At 44.7% G+C, this 15,339-nt stretch overlaps 1 protein-coding gene across 3 annotated transcripts in view; it reads left to right on the forward strand.

The window, feature by feature from the left end:
• The window catches only part of ATF7 (activating transcription factor 7), a 155,707-nt gene that overhangs the window by 138,498 nt on the left and 1,870 nt on the right, over positions 1-15,339 (forward strand). For 2 of the 3 annotated variants that reach the window (XM_011930496.1, XM_011930497.1), the window contains exons 10-12: positions 268-465; positions 1,636-1,744; positions 7,525-10,445. In XM_011930496.1, coding sequence (XP_011785886.1) covers positions 268-465; positions 1,636-1,744; positions 7,525-7,742 — 525 coding nt within the window. In that variant the 3' untranslated portion in view covers positions 7,743-10,445. Of the gene's footprint in view, positions 1-267; positions 466-1,635; positions 1,745-7,524; positions 10,446-15,339 lie in introns of those variants that run through there. The other variant, XR_001000501.1, reaches the window with a different exon arrangement.

The following is a 15,339-nucleotide window of genomic DNA, read 5'->3' on the forward strand; positions in this document are numbered from 1 at the left end:
AAAAAAAAAAAAAAAAAAGAAATAATCAGTTTCCAAATGAACTGTAGTTAGTCTAAGTATGAGACTGAGAAGACTGGAAGGAAATAGGAGGCAAAATTGAGGACTCCTACATAAGAGAAGCTCGGGGACATAGTAATGAGACTTGCTGTGGTTACCAGAGGCTGGTACATCCTTTTACCAGATCTTACTACTCTACCTAACATCAGGTGTGATTTGGAAAGGATTAATGTTCTCATCAGGTAACCTCTCTTCCTTCCTGGGCACCAGGTCTCACCAGCCCAGCCCACCCCTAGTACTGGGGGGCGACGGCGGCGCACAGTAGATGAAGATCCAGATGAGCGACGGCAGCGCTTTCTGGAGCGCAACCGGGCTGCGGCCTCCCGTTGCCGCCAAAAGCGAAAGCTGTGGGTGTCCTCCCTAGAGAAGAAGGCTGAAGAACTCACTTCTCAGAACATTCAGCTGAGTGTGAGTGGATGCTTACTGGAATTGTTGAAAATCCAGAAAGTGGAATGGAATCAGAAAAAGTGGTACAATTTGATAAAAGATGATAATTCTCTAATTAGGACAGATCTAAAAGTTGTTCCAGGAAGAATCTCTTAACAGTCAGAGTTGAAATCTCTTTCATAGGGATTGGTGAAGACACTCATCATCTACCCCCAAATCTCCTGCTAGAGTCATCCATAAACGCGTTTGGATGAAGGAATTAGATTAAGCACCCCAGGGTGCTCTTTTAAATCATCTGTAGAATCTGACTGGGGTCATGAAAACCCAAAGGGAAATGTGTTTGCCCTAGATGATGCAGCTTAATAAAAGAGAAAAAAAGTGCCACAAGAACAAACAGAATAACTATAATCTATAATCCATACATTCTCTTGAATGTTATTTTTCCTTCTGATTATTAAAATATTTAATTTAAAAAGCAATATATAAATACATTTGTATTATAAAATATACACACAAATGTATAGAATAGAAGCAAAGTCCCTCTTTAATCTGCCTTTTCTAGTCCCGTTCTCTTTCCTGTAGATACATTTAGTATGTACCTTCCAGACAGATTCATATTCCTAAATATTTTTTATTTATAGTTTTTATGTAGGGCTGGAAGGGTTGTGTGCTTGTTTTTAAGATAAACAGAGTTAACAGTATTTCCCGGAGATCTAGCCATGGGTATGGGAGATCTACCTCATTCTTTTTAATAGCTGTATAGTAGTATATTCTGTAGTGTAGTGATGTTATAAGGTATGGATATTGATACTGCTCTAATTTTTTGCTAGAACAACGTTGCAGTGAACATTGCATGCACCTGAGTAAACAGTTCTGTTACGTAGATTCCTAGAAGTAGGCTTCTTAGTCAAAGAGCATGTGTATTATTAATTTCAGTATAATCATATTTATCTTAAATAGGAGTAATTTTTCCATTATAAATCCTGATTTTTCACTGTCAGCAACTCCTGTCATTGAATTCATGACTATACTGGCCCTGGGCCCTGTGAAAACTTGCTGGATGAGGAGTCTTGTTCCAATTCAGGGGAGAAAATCGAGGCAATATTCTCTCCTTCCTTTGGGAACAGCCACTAAGGGTGCAAGAATAGAGGATGAATTTTCTTGATACTCTTTTCTTCCCTCCCTCCTCAGAATGAAGTCACATTACTACGCAATGAGGTGGCCCAGTTGAAACAGCTACTATTAGCTCATAAAGACTGCCCAGTCACTGCACTACAGAAAAAGACTCAAGGCTATTTAGGTGAGTGGCACACAACCTAAGTTCAGTCAGTCAGTAAACTGCATGTCCTGAGTGTCTCAACTGCTTATAATTTTGTAACTCCATTCTGAATGTTCTAGGGACCCCACACTGATGAGTGAGTAGCCCTTGTGGAGCAACCAGACCTAGAAAAAAACTGTTTTTGACAACAATATAGAGTTATCCTAATTATCTGTTATAGTTGGGGGTTGAAGGATAGCAGTATTTACTGGGTGCATATTTTGTGTTAGGCATGCTACAGTGTTCCCAAATCTCTCATGAATTGGATATTACCTACATTTATATGTGAGAAAACTGCACTCAGATTAGGTCATTTAGCTGAAGTTACCAAGCTGGGAAAGTGGTGAAGCCAAGATTTACATCTATGTTTTTTTGCTTTGTTTTGTTTCGTTTTGTTTGAGGTGGAGTCTCGCTCTGTCCCCCAGGCTGGAGTGCAGTGGCGCAATCTCGGCTCACTGCAAGCTCCGCCTCTCAGGTTTACACCATTCTCCTGCCTCAGCCTCCCGAGTAGCTGGGACTACAGGCGCCCACCACCACACCCAGCTAATTTTTTGTATTTTTAGTAGAGACAGGGTTTCACCATGTTAGCCAGGATGGTCTCGATCTCCTGACAGGTGATCCACCCGCCTCAGCCTCTCAAAGTGCTGGGATTATAGGCGTGAGCCACCTCGCCTGGCACATCTATTTTTTTTTTGAGACGGAGCCTTGTTGTGTCGCCCACGCTGGAGTGCAATGGCATGATCTCGGCTCACTGCCACCTCTGCCTCCCAGGTTCAAGCAATTCTGGAGTAGCTGGGACCACAAGCTCCAGCCACCATGCCTGGCTAATGTTTGTATTTTGAGTGGAGATAGGGTTTCACCATATTGGTCAGGCTGGTCTCGAACTCTTGACCTCAGGTGATCCATCTGCCTCAGCCTCCCAAAGTGCTGGGATTACAGGTGTGAGCCACCATGCCTGGCACATCTAGGTATTTCTTACTCCAAAAATAATGTCTTGGCCTAGAAAAGACATAAACCACAGATGATACATTGGGATATAGGGTATATTTTATCTAATGATAGGCTGATGTTGGTTTCAGTTTGTAATCTATGAGCACACATAAAATACTGCTAGAAGGCAATGGCCACAGAGTTGTGCTCAGGACATACAATTCTGAAGTTAAAATTACTGTGAATAATTTGCTTATGGGCAATAAAAGCTAATAAATGCTAGTTTTCTTTTTGCAAATTAAATTCATAGAACTATTGCTATGAAATTTTGATATATTGAATTATTTTTTCTGCTGTCTTTATTATTTCAGAGATGTATTCCCATAGAAAAGGAGTAACCATATCACCAATTTTAAACATCTCTATTTAAATTTTAATTTTAATATGTACTTCAGGGTGCATTCATTCATTAAGCAGATATTGATGGAATGTCTGTTCTGTGCCAGGCACTGTTTTTCATGCTGGGGATATAATAAGGAACCAAATAAATTAGATTAAATCCCTGCCCTTGAGGAGCTTGTATTTTAGTGGGTGAGACAGACAATAAACAAGATAAATATATGACATGTTAGATAACAGTAAATGTTAGAAGAAAAATAAAACAGGGAAGGGTAATATGAAATGTTAGCAGCAGGACAGAAATTTTAGATTAGGTGGCTTTTGAATAAAGACCTGAAGGAAGTGAAGGAGCTATATGCATTTATATGGAAGAAAATACTATAGGGAGGAGGTTCAGCAACTGCAAAGATGCAGAGTCGCAAGGTACCTAGTACATCTAGGAACATCAAGGAGGCTTAGCTGGAGTTGGGTGTGGAGAGTAGGTGGAGACCAAGTAGGAGAGGTAATAGCAGCATTTCATGTAGGGTCTCATCAGTCATGGTGAGGATTTCAGCTTTTACTCTACACTGGGAGCCATTAGAGGGTTTTCAGCAGAAAAGTGATATAATTGATCTGACTAGGCTGGGCACCGTGGCTCACGCCTTTAATCCCAGCACTTTGGGAGGCCGAGGCAGGTGGATCGCCTGAGGTCGGGAGTTTGAGACCAGCCTGGCTAACATGGTGAAACCGTTTCTACTAAAAATACAAAAAATTAGCCGGGCGTGGTGGCACATGCCTGTAATCCCAGCTACTTGGGAGGCTGAAGCAAGAGAATCACTTGATCCTGTGAAGCGGAGGTTGCAGTGAGCTGAGATCGCGCCATTGCACTCCAGCCTGGGTAACAAGAGCGAAATTCTGTCTCAAAAAAACAAACAAAAAAAAACTGATCTGACTTAACATTTGTACAGGATTCCTCTGTTAGAGACATCAGGGGTACAAGGGCAGAAGCAGACAGTCCACTTAGGAGGCTATTACAGTAATACAAGCAAGGGATGATGGTAGTGAAAGCGATGAGAACAGGTTGAATCCAGGATATATTTTGAAGTTAAGAGTGATGAGAGCAGATGGGGTGGTATATACGACAAAAAGAGTAAAAAATTGCACTAAAGTTTTTGGCTTAAGCAACTGCAAGAATGAAGTTGTCATTAATTGAGATAGGGTAAAGTATAGGGGAAATGGTTTGGGAGATCTGTCAGGAACTCAGTTTTGGACAAACTGAGTTTAAGGAGCCTATTAGGCTTATAGGTGGAGATGTCAAGCAGTCGGTTGGTTATATGGATTTGTAATTCAGAGGAAAGGCTGAAGATAAAACTTTGGGAGTCAGCAGCATATAGCTAGTTTTGGTTTTATTTGATTTGGGGTTTTTTGGAGGCAGGGTCCACCTCTGTCTCCTAGGCTCTCAAGTGATCCTGCCCCCTCAGCCTAAGTAACTGGGACCACAGGGGTGCACCACCATGACCAGTTAATTTTTTTGTTATTTTAGAGATGAGGTTTTGCCATGTTGGCCAGGCTGGTCTCAAACTCCAGGACTCAAGGGATCTGCCCGCCTTGGCCTCCCAAAGTGCTGAGATTACATGTGTGAGCCACCACTCCTGGCTATAGTTTTTAAAGCATTGAAACTAGATGAAGTTCCCAAGGGAGATAGCAGAGATAGAAAAAGAGAAGTCCCAGGAATGAACAATGGGGTACTCCAACATTTACAGTTCATAGAAATGAGAAAGAAGCCACAAGAGACTGAGAAGAAACAACCAGGAAGTGAGGAGGAAAACCACCTACAGAGCTGAATGTGGTATTCTGTAAATCAAAATAAAAAAGTGTTTCAAGAAGTTCAGTGATTTTAAATCCTGTTGCTGGGCACGGTGGCTCACGCCTGTAATCCCAACACTGGGAGGCCGAGGCGGGTGGATCACAAGGTCAGGAAATCGAGACCATCCTGGCTAACACGGTGAAACCCCGTCTCTATTAAAATTTAAAAAATCAGCCGGGCATGATGGTGTGCATCTGTAGTCCCACCTACTTGGGAAGCTGAGGCAGGAGAATAGCTTGAACCCAGGAGGCAGAGGTTGCAGTGAGCCAAGATAGTGCGACTGCACTCCAGCCTGGGTGACAGAGTGAGACTCTGTCTAAAAAAACAAACAAACAAAAAAAACAAATCCTGTTGATGGGCTTAAGAGGATAAGGACTGTTTATCAGTATATAATCTATATAGGGTCAGTTTTCCACTTAGTCCTTGCAAGAACTCTGATACGTAGTTAGTCCATTAAACTACTTATTCTTTTTTTTTTCTCCTGCCCCAGCCTCCCGAGTAGCTGGGACTACAGGCAGGCGCCACCAGGCCCAGCTCGTTTTTGTATTTTTAGTAGAGACAGGGTTTTGCCATGTTCCCCAGGCTAGTCTCAAACTCCTGGCTTCATGTGATCTGCCCACCTCCGCCTCCCAAAGTGCTGGGATTACAGGTGTGAGCCACCACACCCGGCCTTACTTATTCATTATAGCAAAGATGTATTTAGTTCCTGCTGTGTGGTATAGACATTATGTAAGTACTTGACACATGATGAATAAGACATTGTCGCTACCTCTGAAAGAATCATAGGGTCATATAAACCTGTGGATGAGGTAAGGATGGATATTCTAGTCAAGGAGCCCCTGAACTGGGAGCTTCCTAAGGGCAGTGTTCCCATTTTCTTCTCTGTGTACCCATGCCTGGTACATGGATGATGCTCAGTAAATGTTTGATGAATATAAGCTGTGAAAACACAAAGAATAAAGCAGTTAATATACTGAGGGTAACAAAGATGGCTTCACAGAGGAGGCAATATTTGAATTTTTTTTTTTTTTTGAGACAGAGTTTCGCTGTGTCACCCAGGCTGGAGTGTAGTGGTGTGATCTCGGCTCACTGAAAGCTCCGCCTCCCAGGTTCACACCATTCTCCTGCCTCGGCCTCCCAAAGTGCTGGGATTACAGGTGAACCACCGCGCCCGGCCATATTTGAATCTTAAAAGAAAACTCAGGCATTCATCAGGGTGTCAGAAATACAACTGATTATGGAAAGTTTGCCTTTTTTCCACATACCTCTGTTTAAGCAGCTATAGAGGCTATCTGATGTTTAATAAAACTCCTTGACTTGCTGAGTGTGATGACTCATACCTGTAATCCCAGCAATTTGGGAGTTTGAAGCAGGAGGATGGCTTGAGGCCAGGAGTAGAAGGCTGCTGTGAGCTGTAATTGTGCCATGGCACCTCCAGCCTGGATGACAGAATGAGACCCTCTAAAAAGATTTAAAAAATATTTGACTGATGAGCAACATGGAGTTGCCATTGTATGTAGCTCAGGTAGTTGTGTTTGGTAGTCAAATGTTAATGTCACTTTAGGTGGAGTGGCATAGGTCATAATGTTTTATAATCATTAATGCCTAGCTAATTTTTAGTCAGGAGGGTCTTAAGATTTCTTTGTAGTTTTACATGTTGACTGAACCTGGGCCAGGGACTGGCCATTCATAATATCATTTGATTATAACTCGATATTTATCAGACTTACCTGTGGTACAACTACATGGTAAAGGAACATTAAAAATAATGGAATAGGCCTGGCACAGTGACTCACGCCTATAATCCCAGCACTTTGGGAGGCCGAGGCAGGCCGATCACTTGAGGTCAGGAGTTTGAGACCAGCCTAGCCAACATGGTGAAACCTTGTCTCTACTAAAAATACGAAAATGAGCCGGGTGTGGCAGTGTGCACCTGTAGTCCCAGCTACTGGGGAGGCTGAGGCGCGAGAATCGCTTGAACCTGGATGGCGGAGGTTGCAGTGAGCTGAGATCGTACCACTGCACTCCAGCCTGGGCAACAGAGCAAGACTCAGTCTCAGGAAAAAAAAATAATTAAATAAAATAATGGAATAATTCAGTTCCTCTGATAATTAATCAAAGAGGATGGCTAAAAAGAGATCGGTTTTAAATCACCTTTGAAGAAATGAAGGCCAGGCATAGTGGCTTATGCCTATAATCCCAGCACTTTGAGAGGCCAAGGCAGGAGGATCACTTGAGACCCTATCTCTTAAAAACAAGAAAGAATGGAAGTAATGAATAATAAGAAGAGTTGGGTAATGAACTATGCAAAGACCTAGAAACCAGACAGTGTAATTAACATGTTGGAGATTCATTTTATTAGGATAGATAGGTTAATTTTGGCCTAGTTCTTCCCTTCTTACAACTTTCCATTTCCTAGCCCATTTATGACTTAGAAGCCAGGATTCTGGGAAGTGTTTCCCAAAAAAAGATGGGTTTCATTTCCCTTTTGGTCTCCTTTAGAATTATGGCAAAAGGTAGTCCTGCCTCTTTCCCCATTCTGTTTTCTAACCAATTGCTCTCTGCTCTTTGCCCTCCTTCCTGGCAGAAAGCCCCAAGGAAAGCTCAGAGCCAACGGGTTCTCCAGCCCCTGTGATTCAGCACAGCTCAGCAACAGCCCCTACCAATGGCCTCAGTGTTCGCTCTGCAGCTGAAGCTGTGGCCACCTCAGTCCTCACTCAGATGGCCAGCCAAAGGACAGAACTGAGCATGCCAATACAATCGCATGTAATCATGACCCCACAGTCCCAGTCTGCGGGTAGATGATGCCTCCTCTGGTGGAGAGGTCCTCAGCCAGAGCTCGCCCGCCCAAGAGCCAAGAGAGATGTCATCTTATCTCCTCCCATCTGCCTTGGACATGGCAATATGGGTCGGTGGGAACTGTGTGTTGTGAGTAATGGACAGATATGGGGCTTTTTAGCCACATGGTCATGTACGTTTGACACCTGTGCTGGGGGCCTCCCAGCCCCAGAGCCTCACAGATCATCCCCCAAGGGTGGGGTTTCTGAGGCACCCACAGCCAAAGGCCTTTCCAGATGGTCCGAACAATCAATCACCCCTGCCCCATGCACGTGTATCTGTCTCTTTTAACACTAACCCTTGGCACTTCTAGGTTTGGGGTTTCTCAGTTCCCTCTCTTCCCACTAAGCTGTGGCTGTTACCTTTTTGTTCCTTACCAGCATGCCACTTCCTGCCAGATAGAGGGAGGCTAGATTTGATTTCATATCACCCACTGACCCAGCCCCAGCCACCCCATGGACTCAGGACTCTGTCTCCCATAGCTGCTTATTTACCCCTGTTTCCTTTTTCCCCTTCCTTAATTCTAGTTAAAACATTCACTTACAGAGAATATAAGGTTACCTTTGATGTATGAAGTAGCAGTATTTTCCAGTTCTTCCATAAGCTTTATTCCTTCTCCCTACCTGCCACCAAAAAAAAAAAAAAAAAGCAAAAGAAAGAGACCCTCAAGAGTTCTAATTCTTTCTCATCTATTTCCAGAGCTATTTGGGTACCTCATTTTGTTGCTTGACTTTATCTAGTGTAGTGGTGGGGTCTTTCCCACCACCCCACTAGGCCTTGGCAACCTCATTTTGTGGCCTTATTATTAAAGATTGCTTGGTAGTGGAAAGGGAAGGGCCCAGAATCTGACTGGCTGATTCTGTCTCCTCCCCTCCCTCCTTCTTCAGTTTTAATCATCAGGGCAGACAGGAACAAAATATTTCAAAGCTTAGTCCATCAGGTTAGGGATCAGTTGATTCCTTTATGTTTTATAAGAGTTTACTGGCCAAAGCGTACATATTGTCATCTTTGGTCATCTTTCTGCTCCTGCCTCTCCCTCTTCATTTCCCTGTCAACATTACCCCACCCCCCCCACCCGTCTCTCTTCTGTAACTACTTCAGACACAGCCCTCCTGGAAGCTGTCATGTAGGGGACTCTTGAGTTCCCTTGCTCTACCCCATCTCTCCCCCTCACACATCTGTCTGCTTTTCTGAGCTAGAGTCTTCTGTTCACAAGTGCCCATCACCATCTGGATTATCTTCTTTCTCTTTCACCAGGTTCCTAGCTTAGCCACTAGGTCTTCCAGGTCCTCCAGAGTTTCTTCAACCCATTTCTGCTCTCTTCCCCTTACATGCAGTGCTCCAGGATCTTGAAGCATCATAGCCAAGGTCCTGAGTGGGTTTATTGAGTATAAGATTGAAAGGAGGGAAGAAGGGAAGAGGGAAAGTACAGAACTGGCCCCCCAGCAAAGGACCCCAGGGTCTGGCCTGGGAAATTGGTGACTATTGCTCTCAACCATTCTTTGAAGAGTTGGGTTGCAGAGGGAACAGTTCATCTCTCTTGTCCCTGTTTCTTCCACATTAAGGCTTCTCATCTCCCCTGGGCTCTGAACTATGCAGTTTCTACCAGGACCATAGGAAGCAATTCAGAGCCAGAGGCCTGTGGATAGATAGGTCAGCTTTAATTGCCTTTCCGTATGAAACCCTTCCAGTTGTCCCAGAGCCACTTTCTGCCATCTGTGCAAGCCAAGAATGTCCTTCTCTCCATCTTTCCTACCTCCATCTTAAACATACAAAATAACTGCCAGCTTCCTTTCTTATTTTGTCTCCAGAATTCACTGTCACAGGGGAATGAGAAAATGTTTTAAGCTACAAGATTCCCATTTCCTTAAAGTGATATCGTATCCTAGTGAACTAGTCAGGTAGCAGGTTCTGCTGCATTTGTTTAAAATTTCCCCTCCTGCTTTTCAGAGCTGGTGCTAAACAGGCCACACCCCTAAAGACAAAGGAGAGAAAACATGGTTTTCCCATCCTCTACCACCAGGTACCCAACAGGAATAGGCCCTGAAGTGATTCAGACTAGCAAATGTTATGGCAGATGGTCAGGATGCAGGTTACCACATCCAGGGACTTCACTTTTGCCTTTAAAAATTCACAGCCATAACTTGTGCTCAGGACTTCCCCTTTAGCCGGCTGCTCCCTGGGATTTTCTCCTGCTTTTGTTTCGTTTTTTATTGTCTTGATTTCCCAGTAGCAGCCTTGCCCTAAAGCTTGACTGAGTTTATGGCTCCTAAGGAGCTTTCCTAAGACTCTTGACTATTTTTCTTCCGCCTTCAGTCAAGTGTTTTTACAGTTAAGAATTAATTTGTCACTGCATACATGTCCTGCCAGTCTGTCCCTGTGTTGGGTGACTATGTAGAGGGTCTTTTTTATTTCTTAGCCCCCATGACTAATTATCTAGTCCTAACTTCATTTTTATCAGTGGGAAGATGTATACGGGACCTCAATGAGGAGCACTACCAGAACCACAGTAACAAAATGGCACTGAATTAAGGAAGTAGCAGGTCAGAACCCCCTAGATAGTTCTTGAGTTGGTTCTCCGTCTCACTAAGGAGGCAGAACAATTGCCTACCCTGAAACTTCTCTAATAGTCAAAGGTAACATCACTTACCTTATTATTGCTACCAGCCAGACCCATCTGGACCAGAACCAAACATCATGGAAGGTGTCACTTGGTCCTTCCTAAAGTCCATGGCCTTTCTAGAGGCCTAAGGGAGGACACTTTCAGAAAGGAGCTGAGTGTATGGTGGGTGTCCTGAATTCATTCACGTGAATACAGGACTCAGACTTCCCACCCCACTCCAATGTGAGTGCTCAATACACAGGCACTCTAGCTAGCTGCCACGTACCCAAGGCCAAAGAGGAAGGGGACAGAACCAGGTCTTCTGGTCTGCTCACTTTCTGCCCCATTCCCCTAACAGAAAGCTTGCTTAGAGTTGAAAAGTCTGAGAAAGGCTCCCACACTACTAGAGAGGCCACCAAAAAAAAGTCATGCCCCTTTTACTTACTCTTTTGCTGCTGTTTATGCACCCCAAATCTGACTTCCTTAGCCTTCACCTGCCTCCTTGGCCCCAAGCATTAGACCATGTACTCTAAGTAGTGGTTAAAGAGGGACTGGGCAAACTGAACCTCCTCTCGCTCACTTCTCTATCCCTGTTCCATTGGTTTTGGCTCCTTTCTTGATTCACTGCCCTCTAGCACCACCCATCCTGGTAGATGGAGAGTGCTTAACCCCAACCGTGCTCTATGTACAGCCTGAACCACCAAGCAGACACCAAAAAAATTCTTCCTGTGGTTTCTGGGGCTCCCCTGCTCCACACTGAGAGGCTCCTTAAAGGTGCTAGCCCCTGAGACAGCTATCCCCACCAGTTTTCTCCTTTTTTCATAACTTTCTTCCCATCCCCAAATCATTAATTTTTCATTAATATTGTACATTGTATACACAGGAAGGAAATATGTTATTTTTTTTTAATTTCATAACCAGTCTGTTTAGATTCCAGTCTTCCTAGCTATATCACATATGCCTTGTTGATATGCTCTTTCTGCTTTCTTTAGACTTAATGTTTGACGGGGGTGGGGGTGTTTGGAAGAACAGGAAAGGTGGGGATCCTAAGGCAGATTAAAGGACTCCCTCCACCCCACTACAGCCTCCCACAACTCTAGTCATCCCTCACATAGTACAGGACTGATTTCTCTGTGTCTGTTTGTACACACAAATGTGCATACAGACATAAATTCCCCCACCCCATACCAAGGTGGTTACCCAGCAGGAATCAGCATAGGTGGCTGCTGGCCACCATTACCACCCTCTGCACCAGTTGAGTTGTCTCTCTTTGGGGTAAAGTCCTACCCCAGAATGAGAAAAGGCTGGGGAGAGTAGGGCAAGTTAAAGGAGCTTATGTCCTTTGTAGATGTAGGTTTGTATCATAGCTACTAAGGTTTATTTTTTTTAATGGGGGGGCCAATAGCACAGAGATATCTCACTAGCAGTAGCTACTGGTGAGTGATGTTTTAGCTGTAAGAAGTGGCTATGAGCAATAGTTTCACTGACTTTACCTTAGGGCAGTGGTTCCCAGAATATGGTCCAGGACCAGCAACATCAGTGCCACAATCGTCTGGGAACTTGTTAGAAATACACATTCTCAGGCCCCATCCCAGACCTATTGAATCACAGACTCTGGGGGCAGGATTTAAAAGCACTCCAAGTGATTCTAATGCACACTAAAGGTTGAGAACCATTTCTTAGGGATAAGCTGGGAAAGTATTACAAGTGTGGAGGATATTTCAAATACATATTTTGCCTTTGCACTAACATTCTTCCATTTCTTTCAGTCTCTTCCTCCATTCCCATTAAAGTAATCCCCATCATATCACTGATCTCAAAATCTAGATTTGTCTTCTTTCTAGTCGTATCCCTAAAACCATGCATTGGTCTGGACAGGAGTTGTCCCATATTCCCTTGCAGACTGGTCACTCCATGTTCTCTGTTACAGTAAGGACCAGCCAGAGCTTCAGCTGTCCCGTTCCTCCCCGCACAACACACACACCTTTCAGGCAGGGAGGAGATGAGCCTCTAGCCCCAAGAGTGGAGGCTGCCACATCCTAACATAGTATCTATTGAAAAGGAAGCAGTGTGTATCTATGATTATATCTCTGATCATCTATATATTTTTGACATGTAGCAACACCTCTCCATCTTATCAAGGAACTCGGTCTGGGTCTCCCCAGTGCCCAGTGGTGGCCTTTGACAGGTAGGAGGATGCAGTGCTACAGGCTATTTTGTTTTTTGTTACAAAACTGTCTTTTCCCTTTTCCCCTCCACCTGATTCAGCATGATCCCTGTGAGCTGGTTCTCACAATCTCCTGGGACGGGGCTGAGGCAGGGGCTTCGCTCTATTCTCCCTAACCATACTGTCTTCCTTTCCCCCTTGCCACTTAGCAGTTATCCCCCCAGCCATGCCCTCTCCCTCCCTTCCTTGCCCTGGCATATATTGTGCCTTATTTATGCTGCAAATATAACATTAAACTATCAAGTGAACCACTGTTATGTCTGATGCTTCACTCCTCTATCCACAGGCCCCGTTGTCCACTCTTCTGGGAGGTCACTGGCCTTTCGCATCTGTCATCTTCCTCACCCCCCCATTTCTTAGGACAGAAAGAACAGGAATTCTTGTCTTTTTATGCAGGGGAGATACAGCCTATAGAAGGTGGATGATTTCTATAAATTACAAAGTATGACAGAAGGCCCGGGGCCAAGCTCCTGTGGACTGCCTTGGAGACAAAGGCCCTTGGCATCCTGGCAGCAGGCACTCACCAGGAAACTTAGTGTGTGCTTTATGTGAATGGTGGGTGGGAGAGTTGCTGATGGCAAATGGCCTTTTACTTTTCAGTGTTTTGTTGCCAACCCCCACCCAACCATTAAAAAAAAGTTGCCATTGTGACCAGGGAGCACACACACAGACAAAGACAGAAAGTATAGCTTTCTATGGTAAGGAGGAGGCTGGTCTGGAAATGAGGGGCAGAGTTTATTTAGAAGCAGGTAAGAAAACCAGGCACGGTGGCTCATGCCTGTAATCCCAGCACTTTGGGAGGCTGAGGCGGGTTGATCACCTGAGATCAGGAATTCAAGACCAGCCTGGCCAACATGGAGAAACCCCGTCTCTACTAAAAATACAAAAATTAGCCAGGCGTGGTGGCACATTCCTGTAGTCCCAGCTACTCAGGAGGCTGAGGCAGGAGAATCACTTGAACCTGGGAGGCAGAGGTTGCAGTAAGCTGAGATCACGCCATTGCACTCCAGCCTGGGCAACAAGAGTGAAACTCCATCTCAAAAAAAAACAAACAAAAAAAAGAAGCAGGTAAGAGTTCACAAGAAAAACAGGTAATGCTCAGAGACTATGGGAATCAGGAAGACGTGTAGGGAAATCACAGATAATTTATTGCATCTGTATATTCCTTTATAATTAACATCACAAATGAGAACAATGAGCCAGGCGGAAGAATTTGACAAAAGAGATAGCAGGTGTCTCTGGAGTTTCCCAGTAGGAGAGAAGTGATTTAAGAAGCTATCTGTGGCTGGTGTTTGGTAGACAATTGACACAAATAGCCTGTGCCTCCTGAGGAGAGCAGGAAAGGCAGTGGTGGTCTTCACTGTGTTGTGGCCAAGAGTACATGGGGGTCCAGATAAGGGTAAGAAAGGAAATTGCTAAAAGCCAAATACCAAAGCCCAGATTATGAGGTTTTGGAGGTGGGAGTGCACTCTGAAAACTGGGCAGTTCACCAAATTAGAGGAACCAACCCATTCCCACTTCAAAGGAGACCAGTGACCTCCATCCTGGACACAGGAAGCCCCCTAGACCAGCCTCTTTCTGAATGCAGCTCAGCCCAGAGCCACTTGTAATTGATGTTTAAGGAAATACTAGAAGCAGCAGGATGGTAAACATGGAGTGTCTGCCCTATGCTACATGGAATGGTAGATTGCTTCACTGTTCACCTCGTGATAACAGGAATAGTTGCTTCATTTTATTGATGATGAATTGAGGTTTAGCCAAGTCACACAGTGACGTTCAAGAGCTAGGATTACAACTGAGTTCTGTCTGACCCAGAGCCAGCTCTGCAGTGTCCCATCCACCCTCGCACTGCTGCTTCTCTGGACCTCTGTCAGATAGGAGCAGACAAGGATCATGCTGAGATGCAGCAGCTACTGCCCACAGAAGAGCCGCCTTCCCATGTCCTTGATACTCCCTTTTAAGAAGTGGTAAACTGGCCGGGCGCAGTGGCTCATGCCTGTAATCTCAACACTTTGAGAGTCCCAAGCGGCGGATCACCTGAGGTCAGGAGTTCAAGACCAGCTTGACGAACATGGAGAAACCCCATCTCTACTAAAAATACAAAACTAGCTAGGCGCGGTGGCGCATGCCTGTAATCCCAGCTACTCGGGAGGTTAAGGCAGGAGAGTCACTTGAACCTGGGAGGCAGAGGTTGCAGTGAGCTGAGATCAAGCCATTGCACTCCAGCCTGGGCAACAAGAGCAAAACTCCGTCTCAAAAAACAAAACTACAAGATGCCATGATGATGAATGTCAGATTCTGTGCTTGGGACCAACCATGAGACAAAGCTTAAAAAAAGGTTTACCCTGGCTTAGTCTGCATTAATAGAAATACAGTATCTGGAGCATCCAGATCCAAACCTGCTGTGATCTGCATATCTAAAGGATAAGTTGGTTCCTAGATGCCTTGCCTTAAAGAGTGGGGTGCTTCCCCTTGAGCAAAAAAGACTGTGGAGTGGGCCGGGTACGGTGGCTCACGCCTGTAATCCCAACACTTTGGGAGGCCAAGGCAGATGTATTGCTTGAGGTCAGGAGTTCAAGACCAGCCTGGCCAACATGGTGAAACCCCAGCTCTACTAAAAACACAAAAATTAGCCAGGCATAGTGGTGTGTGCCTATAATCCCAGCTACTTGGGAGGCTGAGGCAGGAGAATCACCTGAACCCAGGAGGCAGAGGTTGCAGTGAGCCGAGATCGC

The sequence above is a fragment of the Colobus angolensis genome, unplaced genomic scaffold (genome assembly GCF_000951035.1).
Source record: "Colobus angolensis palliatus isolate OR3802 unplaced genomic scaffold, Cang.pa_1.0 Scaffold87, whole genome shotgun sequence".
NCBI lineage: Eukaryota > Metazoa > Chordata > Mammalia > Primates > Cercopithecidae > Colobus > Colobus angolensis.